The sequence below is a fragment of the Dermacentor albipictus genome, chromosome 5 (assembly GCF_038994185.2).
Source record: "Dermacentor albipictus isolate Rhodes 1998 colony chromosome 5, USDA_Dalb.pri_finalv2, whole genome shotgun sequence".
Lineage (NCBI taxonomy): Eukaryota > Metazoa > Arthropoda > Arachnida > Ixodida > Ixodidae > Dermacentor > Dermacentor albipictus.
In genome coordinates, this window is record NC_091825.1 from 138,172,925 (window position 1) to 138,195,763 (window position 22,839).

Here is a 22,839-nt window from a genome sequence, read left to right on the forward strand (position 1 = left end):
TTTTGTTAAATATGCGCCAAAAGTTTTGTGCGATCTTCCCGTATGTGAAAATGAGGCCAGCATTTGAGCATTATAACGGAAAGTGTGATATTTTAACGCAAGTTGCCATTGATGTGAGCTGAGCAGCATTGGTATGGCAGGAAGACCTGTAAGAATGATCCGAGAAACTCCGATAAGTGTAACTTGAGCAAACCTGTACACTAGCGTGAGGATCTTTATGTAGTGCGTCTTACTGCAGGTTGACACATTCTTTAAAGATTGTGTTTAGTTTCTGGAGCTCTTTCTTTCAAAGATAGTACATGTAATATCTGCATAATCAAGTAGCAGCGACTAGTGCCTAACTGCGATGTTTTTTGTATTTTGTGTGCTCTGATGCGTGATAAGCTTGCCAGCGCAGCGTGAAACATTCAAAAAGACTATATGGGCTGGTAGCTCAAACGCTTGCGCAAAAGAAACAAACAGCAATGTTCAACACTGGCTAATTCGTATAGATAAAATAGAGGACAATTTCGTGTTCCAGTCATTTAAAGATTGTGCAGTAATCATGGGAGGTGATTGTCAATGCGAACGAAAAGCCCGAACGAACGATCGAGCAGGCAACGCTCGATCGAAACGAACGAACGAACGTACGTACGTACGTATACGTTTTATTTCCTGAGCGGTCCACAAGACAAAGCTCATGCTCGATAGCGCTTCTCCCTTTCCCTCTTCCCCGCAGCTCGCTTGCGTGAGAGCTCACGCACGACAGTCCCCTCCCCCTGCCCCTCCCTGCAAGTTGGTTGCACGGGAGCACGCGCCCTTTCTCTCGGTGCCTTTTTATCGCAAGTCCGACGACCGACCGTCAACCACGGAACACCGCCAAACACGAGAACGGAAAACAGACAAAAAAAAAAGCTCTTTACTTTTATATTTAAGCGACCACTACGTTGTTCCGTTGCTTCCTGCCTCACCACTTTAACCGAGAAAGCGGTCGCCGAAGACCAGCCGCGCTCTTGCGAGTCGAACTTGAACCCGTGCTTGAACTGACGCACCCTCACTGGGATTTCGGGCACTAAAGTTCCCGTAATGTGTACGGGTCATGCGTCAAGAACAGGTTGCAGCTCGAACAGGGCAAGAAAGGAATCCCACGCTTGTCTGAATCTACCGTAAACTACAATCGTGCATATTGAACGAGTATTGACCGCTCGGGGAGAGGGTTCTGCTCTCCTCTCGAAGCACTAGATGTATAAGAAATGCGAAAGAAAGCCACACGCAACCACAGGTATCAAATCTATACTCAAGGGCCTACGACGCAGTGTTTGTACGCAAATACAGTGGTGGGTAATTTCCCCCGGGGTATGGAAGAGACCCCGAAGACAAATGGTATAAGCGTTGTTGTTCGGAACAAGGTTTTTTCGGTCGAAAAAAAGGTCCAACGAGACTTTAAGAAGTTGAGCGCGTGAGGTGCCACCAAGAGTCATGAAAAGAAACCATTTTCACCTTTTCTGTGGCGCTTTATTGCTGACGATGTCTAGATTCGGCGTTGTTGTGCCATTACCACAAGCCCGGATTCCGAATCTGCAAGATGCAGAATTTATCCTGCGAGCGCCCAAATTCTCCCTTGAAAAGTCAAGATGTTGAGCCGTCAGGCAGCGGTGTCCTGCGGGAGAAGCCTCGGCGAGCAGCATGTTCAGACGTGTCAGCGAGTGCCAGACAGCCCGGCGCCGCACCTCCCTTTTCATGGAGGTCACCACGCGCGCGAACTTTGAACCGGGTGGCCAGCGCGGTCGCTGGTTGGACCTCTCGGACGACCGAGTGTGCTGATTTTGTATTGGGCCGTTTGAGTGACAATGGTTCCTCGGGGATTATAAAAGACGCGACGCGCCGCCTGAAAAACCGGATCCGCCGACCCACCGGGAGACAGTGTCGCTCCCGACTGGGGTGAGATGTGTCACGCGTTTTCGCCGGACGTCGCCGTGCGGGAACAGTCGCGTTTGTGTGATCTCTCGGCCCCAGTGCCGATCCGATCTTCTCCTGTACAATGACCTGTATATAATGTATAAAATCCCTTTCGTTATTCTCATCGACGCCTGGCTCGGAGTCTTCGCTACCAACGCTCTGTCACGAAACGGGTGACGAGCGCTACGGGACCACAAAGTCGTAATAGTGGTGCAGCGGTGCAAAGTCGTAACAGCGTGCCCTGCGAACAGACGCAATAGATTTAGTCATTAGTCAACACCCCTCAATCACATCCGCATGTCTTCGTAATGCTGTTAGAACTTTCGATAATACTGCGTAAGCTAACAATGATTCACACAATTGAGTGTACACCTCGATGCGGAATCAAGATGTAAATGGCTTCTATTCGCAAAAAAAAGAAACAAAATCATGGTCGCACACAGTCTGGCTATACATTGGGCAGGTGTCGCTGACGGCCATCGTTTACAAGAATGAAGCTCTGTCTCAAGTTCAGCTTGTCGTTGTCGTTGCCGCCTCTAAGATTGCACTCACAAATGGGTGGGAATGCGGCTTGCCCTATATATATATATATATATATATATATATATATATATATATATATATATATATATATATATATATATATATATATATATATATATATATATATTATATATATATAAGGGATACGGAGAGGCTTGATGAAGTCAAGGAAGGCATAGGGGTAATTAGCTGTGGCTGAAATTGTAAATGTAGAAAATAAATAAAAAATGAGAAATGAAAGTGTACGAAAAGATAACTTCTCGCCGGTGGGAACCACATCCGCAACCCTGTCATTACACTTGCGAAGCACTACCTATTGTTCTAAACCGATGATCCTAAATCCGTTCCGCTAACATAGGCATTTATGTGTGATTTATTCTCTCTCTCTCTCTCTTTATATATATATATATACATATATATATATATATATATATATATATATATATATATATATATATATATATATATATATATATATATATATATATATATATATATATATATATATATATGCATACATACATATTGGAAGCCAAGCAACGATGATAGTTTAATGATAGTTTAACCCTGTCATTACACTTGCGAAGCACTACCTATTGTTCTAAACCGATGATCCTAAATCCGTTCCGCTAACATGGGCATTTATGTGCGAGTTATTCTCTCTCTCTCTCTCTTTATATATATATATATATATATATATATATACACACACATCCATGCATACATACATATTGGAAGCCAAGCAACGGTGATAGTTTAATGTTTATGCTGTTCTGCTGTTGGCCACGACGACTCGGGTTTGATTCCCTGCCACGTCGCCAGTATTTATGCTGAGGAGGAATGCGACTGTTGCGTCATGATTAAGTTGCAAGTGAAAGAGCTTCAAATGGTAAAAATTAGCTCTGAACTCATGGGTACGGCGTAACTGAAAGACAAATGTGCGGTTTCGGACGGCCACATTCTGTTAAACAATTATGTAGTGATTGACAGCAGCACTCGAATAGCATATACATATAAATGAAACGTACGTATAACTGCAGATACCAAAACAAGCGCATGCCGAATAAAAAGCCTTACCTTAAAAAATTTTACTTTTATCAAATTTAGCGTCTGAGCCCCATATAGATGTCAAATTCAGTGGCAGGAAGCATATAATTCTAACCTCTCCATGGAACCCCCAGTTCATTCTAATCCATTCTAAGGACGAGTGAAAAATACACACGCACATACAGAGCTATTCGTAAAAGCAGCATCAGAAAATTGTGGTGCCCGTTCACTCTATGGTCTTCATGGCAGCAACTTCTCTAACAACGAACATCACCTTTTATTTTGGTTGATTACTCCAGAATAGACGTTCATTGCGGCAGTCACCTAGAGGGCTTCCTTTAAAAGTGTAGCCATAGCATGGCTTCAGGGTACGAAGCTAAGTTAAATGCGCAGCGAAGGGTATCCACTTTTTTTCTCTGCAATGTGAAAGAAGTTGGACAGGGGATGTATAAACTCTCATTTTCATAAAAAATAAAGAAACACAGAAATTAGTGTGCTTTGAAAAGAAGATGCAACCTGCCGGTTTATTCACGCACGCACGCACGCAGAAATCTCGCGGGAACGCTAAAGGACAAAGTGTAAAATGTGGTGCCGATGGCCAGGCGCGCAAACATGTGTCGTGAGGTAGCAAGAGCCGTTAGGAACGGTCGTAAACAGCCGCTAACTCTTCTTGACGACAACAAAGCGGAGTGGACGCGGCTACAATGATGGCCGTCCACACATCGCATACGGGGGAAAAGAGGCACGAAAGTGTCTCAGGTGAAGCTTTTGCTTCCGGAACACCCATGTTTCTCCAGGTAATAAAAAAGCAAGGACAACGTTTTAACACCCGTTTATTTTCTGTGTCATGCAGTAGACACTGCTGCATTGACTCAAACGAAACGGGACTGTAGCTGTGTTTTTCTTCTTTTGTTGATTTATTCGGATCTCCGCGTTCGCTTTCCTTCTTCTCGAGTGTCAGCGTCTCGGCGGAGATGGAGCGACGAACACTACGTGCTTAAAGAAATAGAGCACTTCATTGTAGCTTTCAGAGCAAGCATATGAACACGGTGACAAAAAGCGACTAGAACGTAGACCGTCGAATATAAACGAACAGAACACCTGGGACATGTTCGAGTCGTTTTTTATCGCCATGCGCATATACTGCGCGGAGAATTAGCGTGGATTCACAATTCCAAGTCGTTGAAGGCCTTGCGAACAAGGCACCTATGAGCGCCAGAAAACATTCTCTCGCTGTTGATGATCTTATGGACAGATTATGAGCAAATGCTGCTGAGAAATGTTCAGAGTGCCATTGTAAGAAGGGACAGATCTGATTTTCTCTATCGCATTGAAGTTGGCTTCTCGTGGTGCTATACCGAGGCCTACACGTCATGCGACGATTAATAGTATGTGACTGACACAGCGTAGCATACTGTGGAAAGAACAGTGTAGCAGAAACTTTCTGCTGGTTATGGTGCTCAGGGTTTGTGCCTATTCTACTGAGAGAAACGTGAATGCGCTGCAGCATTTCATCGCATACCGGTAGAACTTATTTCGTTTGAAAAGCATACATACAGATATCTAAATCGTGAGCTCATTTTAAAACCTTGCTTTTAGGAATAATGAGATCTTTATGTAAGTATTCAGACCACTCAAGGATTTGCCTGGCCTTTTGATTAGGCTTGGCGCCACCATTTCTCTCTCCTGCTAAAGTTCACGTATCTCGCCACCCAGTAGCCTTGGGTGCAATAAGAAGTTTGTCAGATCGCACTACGAGCGTTCAACACCTGTTTAAGTTCTTTCAACTAGTGCTGTCTTACCGGAATATATTTAGTTTCTCAACATTTTGCCACCTTATGTGCACTTTACAGATACGCTGCGCGTGATAGGATAATATTGTAGCGGAATTGTCAAGCATAGAGCTTGTCATACACGGCAAGTCTTCTGCGCAAAGCCCCTATTACCATGTTATTTTTTCCTCTCTGCTTTTTCCTTCTTTCAGTAGTCTTAGGAGAAGCACAATGACAAGCTCCTATAGATGAGGCAGCGGCGGAAAGTTTCAGAACAATACGCACTGTCGTTTGAGCGTGGTGTGATCTCGCCGCATCGTTTTGGTGGCCGTGTAATAGCCCACATAGCGTGTTATGAAGAGAGCCGCATGGATGTGAAATACATAGAGAAGGGGAAAAAAAAAAGACAGACGATATTGACGGTGTTACACAGTAGATTTACATCGCGCCAAAAAGTGCCTGCCTGAAACTCCCACTTCAATATTACCCTTCTTATGTTTATTTTGATTTCTTTCTTCCGCTGCACTAAGTCCCCATATTTAGCTCTTACACTATGACTGACGATAAGAAAATATTTTAGCCTGTTCTGACTTTAGACATATCATTAGTGAAGGCGACTGGCCAATGTCAAAGCCCACTTAGTAAAGCAAACTACCTTTGTAAATTCGGCCCTCTTTCACAATGACATTTCGTTCGCTTGTTCGTCACAGGAAGGGCTGGGAAACGGCACGTGCACTTGGGCGAGCGCCTTTTCCTAGCCCTTCCAGTGACGACGCCAAGTGGATTGAATCCTTTTTGTTAGAACAGTTTTGAAGTCAGTGCTACACCGGCGTAAATGTGTCGACCGCACGTCACCGGTCGTGTATAGATTTAACCTTTGGCAAGAAGCTGTCTAGCATAGCAGTACAACCGATCGCGGTGTACCGCAGCGACCACGGAGCTATGGTCACTGTCGTAACGAATGAGACAAAACGACGGCGATAACAACCACGAAGTTACGTGTATGTGTCTTTATTGAACCAATATAGCAATAACCATATTAATCAATATAGTTGTCAATATAGTCATGCCAATACAGCTTCGCTGGTTATCCTTTACAGAGTGAGGGGCACTAAATTTTTTGTAAGACAATACTGTCTTATTGTGTATACCTGCCATCAGATTACACAGCTGCAGCGAGAGCTTTGCTCACACCTTGGTGCTTGGCTCAGCCACAAGTTCGACTGACAGTACCATGAATTCGAAAGAAGGCACAGCTCTCATCTCAAGCAACTTTGGCTGCTCTTGCTGTACGAAAAATAGAACGGTCATACCCATCTATACACTGATGGTTGAACCACCGTAAACGCTTTTGCAAGATCAGTGATTTTTCCTGCGAAAGTCGCCGCCTTCAAGTACAAAACATCGCATCGCACTACATCGACAGCTGCGGAGCTTGCTGCTATTCGTAGCACACTTCGCATAATTCGAGAGGAACCATCTAAAAATTGAGAACTTTCAGCAGCTCTAAGGCAGCTGTACATTGCTTAATTTTCGCCTTATGTCGTGGACCTTACGCACAACTAGTGCTAGAAATACGAGAGCTCTTTTTTTCATTTCTTTACTTTATCTCCCCGCTATGTTTTCTGTCTTTCATTTCTCCATCCTCTTCCCCCAGGGCAGGGTAGCAAACCAGAGTCTTGTCCAGTTAACCTCCTGGCCTTTCCCACCCTGGTGCTCTTTCTGCGTCATTTGACACGTACAGCATGGCTGAGAAACTGAAGCGTATAAAGTCCTGTCCTTCTAATACTCTCTTCGATCCTACTGGCTTCCAGAAAAAGTACCTGGGACTCATTCGTAAAATTCGCGCACACGCGGGGTGCGGTGTCCTCCGAGGTGATTTCGAAGGGACTAACAACCTCGCCGAGAATCCACGCCCCTCGCGTACTTTTCCCAACCAGTTCGCAAATGAGTTCGTTTGGACGTCGAGTTAGGGTGGACCCGTTTTGCGGCGTTCCACCGTCGCCAGAGAGGACGCGACAGTCAACCTCATTTGACGCGTCGTCCCCGGATTGTTCGATTCTTCTAAACCGGAAATTTGGCGGCTGTCCCGAGGAGCCTTTCTCGCAAAGCACGGCCGTGTGCAAGCAGGCCACGCCGCTTGATTGCTAAACAAAGGCACGGATAGACGAGCATAATCTACAGACGTCCTCAGCAGCTCTGATGATGTATTCAACGCGTGCCGCTGACCCCGCGCAGCGGCAGGCGTTGAGGTGAGCGGTCAGTGCGTTTCCTGACAGTGTGGAAGTCGCTTAGGAATCGAATGTCTATCTACTGCACGTGGTACAGGTTACGGAAACCAACCGCCGGTCGTTTTCGTGTTCGTTTAATCACCACTGTCTTCGTTCACAAAGAACGGACTTCCTTATGCCGAACGCCTGCTGTCTGTTGTTATAACTGTTTAAACCTTTGCGTAGTAGCGGTATCTCGGTGAATGCATCAATGAATACATTTGTGGCAACACTGGCGTTAAACGGTACGGAATATTCTGTATTGGTCGTCTCGTCATATTATTCAACCACGTGATTTATTACGTTCCTGTGCACAGCAGCAATGAGTGGCAGAAGGTGCAAATAAAGCTCAAAGCGTGCTTAACAAGGACAAATAACCTAATAGGAGCATTGCCAGATATGCTAAACACAAGCTGGCCAGATTTTCAGTGTAGGCCTTGGCAGCAGCCGCGTGCCAAATGAACATAACTAAGATCTTGCTCAGCGGAATCCTGACAACAAGTCTAAACTTTCCCAAAGTCCCAGATCCAACTGGTACCGCTTCTTTGGCGCAAATCTGTGACGCGTAATCCGCGGAGCGATGCTCGCGAAAGAGACGAGGCCGCTTTAGGGCTACGAAGATTATCCGATGCGCGACCCCGAGGCCTTTCAGAGGCTTCAGAAGCTCTACAATCAAGGAGCGTTCGCGAAGTTGGTCGGGCCGCATCTTCGCTCTTACATGATATGACATTTGCTCCTTTAGCATGCGTGGATCCATTCACCGTATTTGTCATTAAGCATAGTAGGCTATGTATTGTGAAATTGGCCACTAATGAGCTGCTCTCACGATGAATGTTGCAGCTCTCACGCTGTTAGTGAATCTTCGATGTGTGCAGTCTGACGACTGCATATTTTTTCACAAATGGCTGCCTTATTTATGGCTACGCGGGTAAGCGAAGGAGAAAAAAAAAACGTAACTTATAGCGCAATACCGCCACTGACGCTCTTCAGCTATACTGCTTGCGGGGGGTGACGTTACGTTTACATGGCAAATCGCAATGTGCAGTACAATCGCATAAAGCTTATATATATATATATATATATACACAGACTACATGTTTACGCCGTATATTTAAAGAGGATGGTTTACCATTCAACTGCAAAACTTGCCTAAGTAAGGTCTTATGGCCTTGACTAATATATTCCTCGAATGTTTTTGGAAAATTGCCGCACTCGAGCACGTGATAAAATATTTCATTCACAGCGCATGCCTTTTGACTTAAATCTTCTCAAACTATTACAAAAGTTGCAAAGCAATGTTAGTGCTCACAACATGAATGTGATGCAATTTCCCTGGCTCCACCCGCGTGTAGTTAAAGCACAGTCCGAGGAGTTCGAACGCAACGCTAAGCCTTGCTATCTCTTCCAGTGTTGCGGAGCTGCCAATTTTTTTACTAGGCGAAGAAAACTTTCCCGGGTATAGGCATTGTTGTGATTCTACAAAAAATTATTTTGCATCGACAATTGTTTCATTTTTTTTCTTCAGTCTTTTGACGTTAGCCATGAGCCCCACATTTTCATTTTACTTTAGGCCCACTGTGCATTCTTGATTACTTAGGCCTAACTGTATAGTTTAATAAGTGTTCAGCGTCTTCTACGATACTCGTCATATTTTTTACCCCCTCCCGGAAACGTCCTGAAAGCTGCTGTATAACAGCTGAGAGCCCTCGTCAAGTCAGGAAAGTTGAATAAGGCTGCCTAGATTTTGTCATTTTCCTCCTGCATAATCTAATCTCGCTCTATCTGCATGCAGTAGCGCAGATGGATGGCAGAAAAAGAAGGCATGCCGAAATTGCAAATAACGCAGCGTGACGCGACTAGCTATTCCAATGGCAATGCTTTAAACGGAGCGAATCCAATTTTCTGTCCTCTCGGTTTTCGTTCTGCGGCTTTCGTTCACCGAACTTTGTCAACGTGGCGGCGTCGGTCCCTCATTTTGCTCAGTGCCGTTTGCCAGCAATAGAAATCCAGTCATATTCCAATTCCTCTCAGTGAAAGAGAAAACTTTGGTGGCACGTGGAGTTGGCCGTTCTAAGTTTTTGTTTCCTGTCACATTCGGGATACAATAGGCAAGCATATCAACTGACGTGGCGTTATGAAATCGTGCACTGTATCATTATTTATGTTTTTTTTTCTTCAACTTCATCGCATTCGATCCTCAGAGCCATACACGAGTTCTTCCCGAAAAACGTGATCCGTGATCCGTGATTTCGTTGAAGGGCTTCTAAATTTCATTTTCAATTTTTCTCTAACATTGATTAGAAGAGCCACTTTCTGCAAACTTGTTCTTAAGCTAGTTTCTTCGCATAAACGTGTTAATGGCATTTCTTATCGTGAACTCAGCTAAAAAATCTGACAGATGATATTTATTTAACTTTGATATTTAATTGAACATAGCCGCGATGCAGGGAATATACAAATACTTCTATCTACATCGAAAAATAAAACATTTCAGGACACATGTTCCAAATGCGAAATTGAAACCGAACAGAAGTGAAGTCATGCTGTGGTAGTGAATGGAAGTCGTACACGTAAGTGAATGGAAGTTCGCTCGAGGCTTCGAAAATCAGCCCACTGTAGATTAAACACCGACTGACTGATTTATTCTCGTTTAAAAGTAGATGGTGATACTCTGTGGGGAGAAGAATGAATCGTTAAATTGCGCTGCGCTTCGTTTAGTCTATCTCAGGAGGGCGTCTTGGTCAACATCCGAGTCGGTCGACGAGTGGTCTGCTCTGCTGAGTCTGGAGCTGGTCGGAAGAGGGGTCAGTTGGACCACCTTCCGAACCCCTTCCCCGTTGCACCACTCTCTGCAAGCCAATCTGGCTCCTATATCTGGCATATAAGAGCTGCACGTTTAAACCCCTTATCTGTTCGTTGCGGTAATCTTCGTCTTGGAGTCATTGTTGTGACGACGATCTTGTACCCAAAAATAGGTGGATTCAGCTCAGTGAACCTGACACTAATCAAAGCTGAAGGATAAATGCATAAGCATAATGAAAGGCCTAATTATAAATAGAAGCTTATGGTTGCAAGGCAAGTATGTGAAATTTGGAAGTTCTTCTAGTTTCTTTACTTTTATTTTAGTTCTAACTACGTAAATGATAGAACAGTATCGGCAGCTTTTATGTGTGATCGCTTCTAAAAAGTTGAAACATCGCAGTTTATCTGTTGGTTAATTTTTATGCCTTCCTCTTCTCACTGTGATGGCAGCCAAGTGGACACTTCTCGCGTTAATTTTCGTACCTTTCCTATTTCGATATTTCTTCTCTGCATACATAACTGCATCGACTATAATGATTTGGATTGGTTATCTTACTTTTCTCGCCGGCGCTTCTCGGAGCGCGCCACGAATTCCGCCCCAGTGAGCCCGACACGCTCTCCGACGAGCCTGTCTTTTGTCAAAAACAAGTGGGCTGTCCGCTGGGTTCGTTTCCCTAATTGAATTTGTCGCGCTACTGCACTTTTTTCTTCTATATTCGAGGTTGTGCCATCACTTATGTGCGATTCGTTTGGTTTTACTCGCCTCTTAGATGATAGAGAAAAAGAAAAGCCATTGTAAGATGCCCGCGATATGTAGTTAAACGAGCTGTCGTCTTCCTTGCGGAAAGCACCTTCCTTCCTTTTATCTGCGCCGCAGGGCAGCGCGGCAAAATTTGTCCGCCGTTTACTGGGAGCTTTTTCTCGTCTCGCATTGCTGATGCCACTCTAGCGGACACTTTCTTCATTGTAGTTTTGGTCACTCTTTTTTCCTTTTTTTTTCTTTTTGACCGTGAATGGAGTGCTAGACGTATCACGCTTGTTCATACTACGCTTCTGACGCCTCATAACGTGAGGGCCTCTGGCTTTTCCGGGGGGAATCCTTAGAATCGTGCGTTAAAGAAGCAGTGGCGCTTGAGAGTGCGATAACATTGTGAGCACGTGAAACTTATATTTCAAAATTTTTGAGCTTGCTTAGTGCACCGCACCGTGGCGTGTGTTCATTATGCCACGTCATTACATCTATTGGATTAGTGCTTAGGTCAAGAGGAAGCTTTAGCTCGGGTGCTCCTATCTAAATACGTGTAAAAGGAGGACTCGTTTTTCTCGGCAACCGCTGCACCAAATTTGGCGAGTTTTGTTGCATTTAAAGGAAAAACTTGACATCTAGTGACAGTTGGTTTCGAAGTTTCGATTTATGTCGTAAATGTTTTACAAAAAATTGGCGCAATAGCAAATTTTCAGGAAACAAAACTATCATGTTTACAACGCCGTAACTCAGCAATGATAAATTATATCACAATTCTGTGAATTGCATCTCATAGTGCATCTAAAGCGGACAAACTTGATATCTTACACATGAATCTCAAAAAGATAATAAAATGGAAATACAGCTTTTACATAACCCTTGTACACAACGTACCAAATTCACGTAAGATATAAAATGACATATCAAATTTGTCCGATTTCAGTGGTCTAGTGGATGCCGTTTACAGAACTGCGATATCTGTTCTTGATTCAGAGCAAATAATTTGTAAACTTAGTGCTTCTATTTCTTTCGACATTTCGAATTTTCAAAATCGTTTAAACAAAATTCAAGCCCGAAATCGAAATTCCGCTTCCAACACTCATTAAAATTTAACCTTCTCTCTCGAATGCAACAAATTTCATTAAAATCTGTCCAGAGGTTACCTCTGAAAAACGTTTTTTGCGTTTTACTAGTATTTGAATAGGCCGCGTCGGTGTTGGGCCCGAGCTGAAGCTTTCTCTTAATGGAGCACGTCTGCTCTGCGTATTCATTGACAAGAATACGTAGACAGACATGATGATTTGTATTCGTGCAAATATTATTTGTCATTATGTAATATTTAACACGAAAACACTATACGTCGATGCTTGAATCAAAACAAATGAGCACAAGATGTCCGACTGCACAACGTGACCTGAATTTTTGAGTTTTTGTAACTTCATAGTCACTGCGCAATAAGAACATTATTATATAACCAGCTTGAATGTCATATCGTTCAAGTATTTCCGGAAGCAATCGGTCAGTGTAAGTAGAGTTGCAAAAAGTCCGCGAATTAAATTACTTAAGGGCGCTGTTTTGTGCATCGGCCTGCTCACGCCTCTGTGGCCACCGCTTAGGAAAGCGACCTACTCGTCCTTCCCACTTAACATTACGGTAAGCCAAGGGCAAGCATGTCGAGGCCCGGCGACAATCTGGCGCAAGTGAAAGCGAAGAACGGCGCCTAGCAACAACATTATCAAACGCAGCCAACAATCACGCCGGAAGCCCCGGACGCAAGCGAGAATACGTATGCTATCGAGAGCAAGCTGAGAATATGGAGCATGACGAAGATCACAAGGTTCTCGAATAGTCTTTCGCATTGTTTTCACAGGCTGCAGAGGGTTTCTCAGCGCAGACAGTTACGGTGCGCAAAAAAGAAATGAAAAGAAAAGAAAGTGTCAATTTTGCATTTTTTCTTTGGCTATGCGAAAAACCTCGCTGTGATTTTTTTTTGTTTACTCAGTCCCTACGTGAACAATGCTGACGGAGCAGATGTAAGGCTCGCAAGTGCGCTATTGGTTAGACCAGAATGCACGTAAAAGGCCAGATTTAGCAGGTGTTTCGCAAAAGTGTTACTTCGTTTCCGACGCACTTGCGAACGCGTTGTCCATAGTGGATACCTCCTGCGTATTGTGTCAGCAACCAGGTGTTAGATGGGTCGGTCTCCCTATACGTTCTTGTCCGTAAAAAGAAAAAAAAAGCAAGGAGAGAAAAATTGGCTGAGTATCTGCGTGCTTCGCTGCGAATGACGTTCGAGTGCGCTATAGCGGCGGTGGTCTGTACATGACATATGCTTCAGTGGCGGCCTCCTATCAATGCTGCAGCGTGACCTTCGAGATTGCACGCCTTTGCATTCTCGGTGACCGGGGCCACAAACGCCTAAATTTGGTTGCGTACTGCAGACGGTCACATTCGCAGGCACAGCATGACGAGTTTGCGTGTCTGAGCCTGTGGCTTGAGTTTTAAATCTGAAGAAAGTTACTGCATGTATTTCGTAGGAACCATTTGTAAAGCTCCATGCACTTTTAATTGATAAACACGTTTTTTTGTTACAACAATGTAATTTTCTACACTAGGGAGACACATAGCTGCTGCACTCATCTGCTATATGCAGCTCACGACGCGCCTTGTATAACAACGTGTTTAATATGTGTGCTGTCTTTTTTCTCTGTCGGCAATATGCGTGGAGATCAGTCGCAGGCATGCCTAGAAAATTATAATTATTTACAAGAGTCAATCAGTCAACCAGGTAGCCAGTTACAATTGCTCCATGTACTACCTGACAGGAGGTCCTCTTACAACCTTGCGCTCCAGGACCTCCTTCTGTATCTGCAATAATGTATGACACATTGGGAACTTATTATCGCCTGATTATAATTTTGAATACATCACGCCTAAGACTTAATTCTCTATTCCTGCAGCTACTTAAGCAGGACAGCGTAGGTCGCCACAGAGCACCACGAATTGTATCATCAGGCTGAGTGTTAAACACCCATGAACATTGGAATAAATAACCTGATTGCAGATCGTGCGTTTCCTAAACTTACTCACCGCACAACTAGGAGTAGAACACATCCATCTGCACATACGGCTTGAGCTTCAGACAATGCTGTAGTAACCACCGAACAGACGTAGCGTCAGGTGTAGTAGGACCACACTCTGACCCGTAAAGTAGTGCGAGTTAGCAAGTCTGTTCTTAACCAAACAATGAATCGAGACACAATACCTGTGTGTGTATATACGGAAGGATGATGGTAGCTGCGTCAAACCTTTCAATAAAACTGTGCAGTTTGCTACCAAATGAGTGGCAGTCAAATGCAATGAAAAGAAAAAAGGCTAACAAAAATATATATGAAGAAATGTAACTTTCTGCATAGTCTGTGATATAGGCTGTATAAAAATTGTGTAGCATTCAGATACATTCCATGAGCACACGAATAGTCACTTAACACACAAACACACACAAAAAGTTAAGTTTCACGCAATTTTCAATACCAAATGAAAACTACACAAACGCAAGATTGTAAATAAATAACTTATAAAACAAAGTGAACTGCAAGCTAAGAAACCAATAAAAATGCAAGGAATATAATATATACAAGCTTAAATCTTGCTCGATATCAGTAATTCCACACTATGTCACTATTTCTTTAGAATGTTAAATCCTTGAGAGGCGTGTGTTGCACTGATACAATACTCCGTGGACCAAGAAAATTTTCTTTGTTGAAACACTGCTCATCGAGTCGATAGAGAGCTGTTATGAAAACACGTCCATGTGAGTCTCATCCACACGGTGCAGCTAACCTACGTGATCTTGCTCATAAACCGCCGCTTTAGGTGCACTATGACGAACTGGTGCCAGCGAGGCGCAGATATACTGTCAGTGAAGCCGCTGTGCTTTTGTGCGATGTGCGACGCCCCTCCAAAATTTGGCTGCACATTTTTGCGTCTTATTCTGTATAATCTTGCGTGACTACATATTTGACGTACCTGAGGCTTCAGGCAACATGACAAAGAAGTGGAAACGCTGAATATAATTTATTATCTGAAGTGAAGCTCTCGCAGCTATTTTGGCGGCACATATCACGCATCAGAGGTTACAGACAAGAGGCTTCGCTAATCAATGCGAACACAAATTGTAACTTGTTATTTCACTAATTTCAAATCTAAGCAATCTTCTGGTGACTTTCAAGAAATGTTGGCGGCAGCAGCGTTTTGCCACGTCTCCTCGCCCCAACACTTTACTTACCAGGACTCCGCTCACGGTTAGGGTGACGTTTCGGGCATTCCAGGACTTTGTTTACCGCTTTAACCTAACATTACTGATGCACGCTTAATAAGCTACCATTGCGATTCCTGACCCACTAATATTTGTGTCTTTCAATTACCTATATGAAGAACGGAGTGCGTCGTTTGACGAAGGCGATTTGTATTTTTCCTAAAAAAAAAAGAAAAACTAAGCACAGGTACTGTATATCCAGCGTCGTGCAAAGTTTCCAAGACTCCTTCTGTTCGCATCTCTCTGAATGTGCTTCCGTGATCCAGCTGGTTAAACCTTTGTTTTGTTACCGCTACTCCAAATGTCACAATGAGTTGCGAGCGTAATCGATTACTATACGGAACAAAGCAGTTAGAGTTAGAACTAGTAAACTAGGAACACACCAAAGGCGATTACAGCACCGAACAAAGCAGTTTAAGTTAGAACTAGTAGACTAGGGGTGTACTAAAGACGACATTTCTCCAAATATACACCACACAATAGACTTCCGACTCTGCAATCTTCTTTCTTTCTTTTTAGAATTTGCCGCAAGACATAACGAGAGAGTGAAGCTTAAAAAGAAGCATGCAGCTCTGGCGGGTGTCATGCGGGAAATGCAGGAATGTCCCTGAGAACTTACCCATCGTCCGTGCTGGTAAAACTCGTTCGCACCCAAAGTAACAGATTTATATAATATTTCGGCTTCCACTAAACTATGTATTCAGAAGGTGTGACACCGGGCTATTACCATGGCCGGTGCGCACTTCAGCGCAGAAGAGCACCTATCGTATTCATCAATTTTCTTACTTTTTCTTTATTTGGTGGCCATGAAAGGGCAGTTAGTATGTCATTAACAAAATAGGACAAGTATTAAAGCACTCGTGTCTTCACTAGTGCTTTGAAGTAGCAATGGTAAAGATCTGCCCTTCTCGGTTAGGTCACTAAGAAACATTTGACTTTGTTGCCATTCAGTTTGACTGTACTGACGCAATTTTTGCTGCATTTATTCCAGAGTGTTTGAAAACGAGGTAACTTGAGTGTTATTGTACTTGGCCAAAGGGACGAAAGGCAAGGGTAGGAGAAAAAATTGTGATAAATAGATTTACGAAAAAAAAATTGTAGGACGCTTAAGCTTCGCCTTTAAGAGCGAAACGCGATACCTTTAAAGATCCCTGATTGCTTCTCACGCTTCCCTGCAAATGCAGCTATAATGTTTACCGGGAAGCGCTTGCGGCGAGCGCCATGCATGAAGTCGAGCTTTGTGGTTCTGTTTCTGATGCTGTGCAAGGAACCGAGGGGGTCGCGGCGATCTTACTATACTGGCGGACAACTCTCTGTAGATGATAGTGATCTGAAGAAAGGAAGGACGCTTGACTCTCTCTAGCTATGAAGAGAAAGCTATGGAGGCGAATCGCGCATAAGTGAGAGCGCCTCTGAAAAGAGTCCCGCATTTTAATCCAGGTTCGTTTAGGCTGGAAAAGACAAAATATAAACACCTTATTAGCAACAGTTAAATAGGAGAGAATACACTACTGAGTGTAAAGGTTTACTTATGTTGCGGTTCGTCCCTTCCGCGTCTAGGGAAACGCGTAGCACGTATAAACTGTGTCGATTCGGTGTCTGTTCCGAGCAACCAAAAGCACTGTCAAACGCTGGCGGACTACTTGGCGCTGTAACACAAGTGCAGGTGCCACGCACCCGTAGCTTTCCCTTCATAGCCACAGAAAGTTGTCCGCGCATATAACACAGACCTCCTACGGCATCTGGAAAACGCTGTCGCGTTAAAAGAAGTTTGTGTTTGAGTTTCTGCGTAGCAGAATAGGTGTTTTCTTGTATATTAAAACTACAATCCGACGACATCATGTCTCTAGGTTGTGTGTCGTTCTTGAAAATTTTCCGACTCATTTTACTTTGAGACATTTAATTAGTTCAGTAACTTCTTTCTGCTACACGGCGGGTCTGCGTGGTTCGGTACGCTTGGTTGAGTTGGCATGGTTCGAAATGAATTTGCCGAAACGATGTCCGACGCTGGACGCCTACGCCGGATTTTCTTCGACACGGGGCCCAAGGCTATCGCGTTAAAGAAAAAAAAAAAAGCTAGGTTACTTCAGAGGCCGCGGCAGCTGAGTGCCATGAAACAGTGAAAGTAATCACAATTAGGTTTGCTAGTATATGGCACTGAACTGGAAGTAAGAGAGAGAACCGAGAAAAAAGGGCTCTTTTTAAAAGACGGCGGACCTGTGTAACGTTCCATAACCACAAGTTATATTCTAGCGAAGTAGAGCCTCAGACAAAGAGATAGCGGCTTCGGACACGTTCTTTCGATGATTTTCCTTGCATAAAAGGGTTCACGCTTCCTATTGAAATTTTTTTGCAGCGCTTGTGCAATCTCCTCATTGTCTTCGTGCGATTAGACGAGTCACCACCCGGAGAAATGGATCGTGCTCAATTGCATCTTAACTAAACTCTACCGAATTGACCAACGCCTCACAAGAAACGCAAATATTTTGATAATGCCCTTCGTAAGGGATACGTGTGGAGCAACCGTTGTTGGCTTTGAACGCGTGACCGTTTACTATTAACGGCCTCAAATGAATCCTTACGAAACTAGATATCTTCAATAGTTAATTTTGACCTTAAAGGGTGACTTTCATAATACAATGTTTCAAGCTGAAATGTTCGGCCGTTGCTTACACAGCAATTCTAAAATGGATTTAGGTGCTTGTGAAGGAGCAGTTAAATAGCTGCACACTGCAATTTGAAAGTTTTCTATGATGTGGCCAACGTGCTTGCAAATTTATTTCCGCTGTACGTCAGTGCTAATCCATATTTTTTTTACGAAAGTTTTTCGTTCTGTGCCTAACCTTATGCAAAATAGGAGTGGTTCATTACCCTGGCAAACATCAAGAACAAGTCATATTAGAGCGAATTCGATAATGATGTACAGCGACTTTCGGGTGCTCGTAGAGAGAGTGTAAACTTTATTTTCAAATCAGTAAGATTTAAGTCCGGTGTCTTTTTAGTGGGTCTGGGCACCGTGCATGTAAAAACTTGAAAAATATGTCCAGTATCTTACTTTTTAGTCACATTTTATTCCTACAAAGCTTGTTCTTGCTATATTCGTCAGTTGTGAAACGACGCGCTACTGAATAGTAAATCGAACGGTAACTTGCAAAATAACCGAAATTCAATAATGTTTGACAGCGTGCCTAATGTTCAAGATACATTTAAATTTTTGTCGTACGTGACTCTTAACAGGCCAAAGATATCCAAAATTCATCACGATATAGTTGTAATTAGTATTTCAGTGCATCTTCGTCGACATTTCAAGGGGACGTTTTGTACGACATTGTCCACCTATCTATAGTCGTAAGAATAGCTTTACTTTACACGTAGTGATGGCATTGTGGCTTTGGTGTTCGATCCCGCCCCAGAGCGCGCAATAGAATTCCTACTGTGGCATACGCATCTTGATGAGGGTGAAATGCAAGAACGCCCATGTATCCTGCATTGGATGCACGTTAAAGAATATCAGGTGGCCAAAATTAATCCGGAGTTCCCCTCACTACAGCGTGCCTCATAACTATATCTCGTCTTTTCTACGTTACATCATAATTTAATCCTTAATAACATCGCTGCAGAACCATGTCCACAACGAAGTACAATAGGGAGTTTTGCTTGTAAAGATCACTGTGTAATGCGACTATTACATAATGTTGTCTTAAATGCATATGTCGTTGCACAGAATTTCATGTTGACATGATGTCTCTAAGCTATCTCTCAGTACGCTCTTTGAAGTGTTGCAAACGGTTTCTATGCAAATGATAATTTACAGTGGTTTGTACGGTAACACAAGCTTAAACGGGAATACACCTCGCCAGGGAACAATGTAACTCATGCTCCTGGATGCACATGTCAACACAGCTACAAGTTTATTTTGTGTGCTTGTGTAAGTGTGAAGGCAAACAAGGTAAAGTTGGAAACGTCCACGTATCTTGGTAGTTACATGGTGCGGTGAGCAAATGGCTTTGCAAAAGCAAATTTCGCCAGTTGTATGGGATGATATATGAGAGTCAAACGTTGCATGTCGAACGATCACCGAACTTATCCTATCGAATCTAGTTCTGTCAGTACGACAGCTCGTGGTCATAGTTTTGAGCGCGCTGTATATCACGGCTCAGCTGTGCAATGCATCTAAACACACACTGAATGTTATAGAAGGCGGCTGTACTGCACTGGACGCCCTCAAGTGATTTTCACACTGAGCTCGCGTGCAATCATTGCGCGATATAGTTTCGGTCTATAACGCGCATGTTGTTCCACGTCTCCCTCTAGGGGGTGATAGGATTAAACGCGGAACCCTATACAAGTAGACAGTGACGCTTGTAACAGTACGCATAAAGTAGACATCCCTTCTAAGTATACGCGTGGAGATGTTGTGCAGGATTGTTACTCCGGGGAGCTGTCCAGTATCCGTAGTGTACTCGTAATCATAACCGAGGTAGTTGTCATTCTCGTCGTCGTCATTATTATCACCATCATAATCGTCATCATCCCTCAGCGAACTGCACCACGAAGACGTCTCCCAGCGAGATACAGTTAACCTGATCCGGATGTCAGTCGATTGTAGCCTACACCTGTCGACTTGCTTAATTATCGGTCGATCTCATCCACAACCACTATCGATTGAGTATCACTTGCCTCAGCCCCTACTGTGTTAATTTGACACCAAGTTATTTTTTATAGTTTTCTTTACCTAGACGTTATGTATTAATTCACAAAACTCACTCGTGTAAAAATGGGACATGCCATCTTTATTTTACTGGGTCTTACGTTTTGGATGCGGTGGAAGGTATACTGTCCATCCAAACCATATTCAAAACTAACGAGAAGCAAAGGCACCGACTACAGGCGACTCCACAGCAATACCTTTACGCACGGAAGCTTACTGCATCACTTCTACCCGACGCTATACAGCTACACCTGTACACACTGCAACGTGCCAGACACCCTGGCGCACCTCCTCCTGTAATGCAAGAACACCCGAGAAAGCATCACAGCGACACAACTAATAGCCAGCAGACGCAGACCCAAACCTCCTCACTGAAACGTGGGAGGATGCGATCTCCAAGCTGGACCTAGTCCACCAGCGCGAACTCTTCGCCCGGACCCGGAGGGTGATTCAAACCAGAGGGTTCCTGGAATAAGGGACCCTCCCACCTCGACTGAGAAGTCACGGCTTCAAATAAAGGTTTCATTCCTTCCTTGGTCTTAGGTTACAAGAACGCTGCAAAGCTGCGCAATTAGGGTACAGACCGCGTCAAGCCTCCATGGCTTTCTGTCTCTGCCCCCACCATATGTATGTATTTAAGTGTTTATGCTTAAAATAACTTTGATTGAAATTTGATAATTTGACCTTTCCTGTGCCTTGCGTGGGTGCGGAGCTCGGATTACACCTGTTCACGCCTACTTCGACTTCTTTGACGTCGATGAGACGACACCTCCTTAGATTCTATATTTCCTTTTCAGGTGTATCAGCATTTCGAACTCCTATTTCGCAGTGTACGACGATTTGGTATGCTTCCTGTGTCAAAAGCAACTTATTTGCTGCGGCCTGGCTGACATGCATGCGCATAGCGTTTCCGTGACTCTGCGCCTCGGACGATGCACACTCTGCCCACGAAGCCACTCTCTGTACTTTGGGGAAAATGAGTTCGAGGACATGGCCATGGTCCCCCTGAAGGGACACCAACAATGCAAACAGGCAAATGTTAATGTTCCCAGAGTTTGCATGCAAGCTTGGTTTTGGTGGCTAATGGCTTTTACCATGGTTGCCTACCCACCTGGACCCTGGGTCGTCGACTGGCCGCGAGGGGGGAGAAGTATGTGGGGGGGGGGGCTCTTTTGGCAGCTCTGAGAAGTATAGTATACTGTTCGTGGTGAGCGATGACCCGGGTTATGGTTCACGCACTAGGAATGTCCAGAGGTCAGGACTGCCTTAGTTCAAGTGAAGAAAAAATAAACCTTGGCGGTTTGTTGCATCTGTGTTTTTCTTAGGCGCCTTGACCCCGAGTTCAGAAAGCCACAGCCCTGGAGTACTTAAAAAGGCTCAACTAGAAAATTACGCCTTAGGCTTGGTTCGGTTCCAACTGTGGCGCATGATTGCCGTACGCAGGACAGTTTTTCTTGGTCTGTACGTAGTTTTGTGAAGGACTGACGCCTTGGATTTGCATACATCTTTAGGATCTTGAGTATTTTGTTGTCAGAAAAATTTTAACAAACCACATCCCGTAATTTCATTTATTGTGTATTTGGCCTTCAACGCACCAAATCTCTACATTGAGTTAAGCAGTCCATAGTAGGGAGGGGGGGGGGGGGGGGGGGAGTGGCTCATCGGAATAATTATTAACATTTGGGCTTTCTTAACATAAGGCTAGGTCTTATCGTAGGCGCGTTTTTACATTCTGCTAGCACAGGGACGTGACCAGCCCTGACAAAACCCCTTCCCACGATCTTTTTCACAAAACCAGAACGCCAAAATACCTCAACCAGAGCCGGTACGGAACGAATGAACAAACACTCTGAACTGGCAAGCACGGATGGCCTTATTGTTTCTTACGGTGCCTTTGTTCTGTCCTGCTGAACGTTGGTGACGTTAAGGGGGAAGAAATCACATTAAAAAAAGCACCTGCAAGCAGGAGAAATTGCATAGGTGGGCCCATATATGGACATACATTTAAATTCTAGGAACGCAAAAACTGTACGTTTACTCAATGCGATGCTGAGATTGTCTATAAGGCAGTGACACGCATAGATGAAAAGCCAGAATGTGCGTTGTCTCGAATTCAGTGTTTGGCAAATTCGCCATTCGGGGTTGGGGGGGGGGAGGTTAGGGGAGGCACTGTTATCAGACAATGTGCGCTGGCTTCAGCATGGTAGACGGCTCATTAATAACCAAGAACGATAAAATTGTGGATTGTCCCACCTAAATATGCACTGAGTGTACAGTGCATACGCAACGGCAGCTTACTGCCTTGACATTGTGTGGACTGCGTGTCAAATAGGAAAACGAAGAAAACTCGGACGCTTTCTATTAGAACAGTGCGTTGTTCGAAGCGTCAAGAGACAGCGGTACATTCATGCGCGAAGAATGGATTTCCTTTGCTTTTTCGGATTGTAGGCAATGAAACACTGTAAAAATAAAGAAAAATAAACTGCGTCACTAATCTATTGTTCCCACAACACGTGATTCTGCCCGGAGTGCTATATAAGAACCAACGCAGCAGTTCAAAATTCGCACTTGTGCAGCTCTTCGAGCAACAGCCACCCGGCACAACTCAGCAGCCATGAAAGCCTTCATTGCCATTGCTCTGCTATCCGCTGGTGAGGTTATGGAACTTCAATGTTCCACTTCAACTTTCAATT

General features: G+C 44.0%; 1 protein-coding gene across 1 annotated transcript in view; it reads left to right on the forward strand.

Moving 5' to 3' along the window:
• The window catches only part of LOC135909297 (uncharacterized), a 192,018-nt gene that overhangs the window by 166,083 nt on the left and 3,096 nt on the right, over positions 1 to 22,839 (forward strand). Inside the window, exon 4 of the mRNA XM_065441236.1 lies at positions 22,723 to 22,797. Coding sequence (XP_065297308.1) covers positions 22,761 to 22,797 — 37 coding nt within the window. The 5' untranslated portion in view covers positions 22,723 to 22,760. The remainder of the gene's footprint in view (positions 1 to 22,722; positions 22,798 to 22,839) is intronic.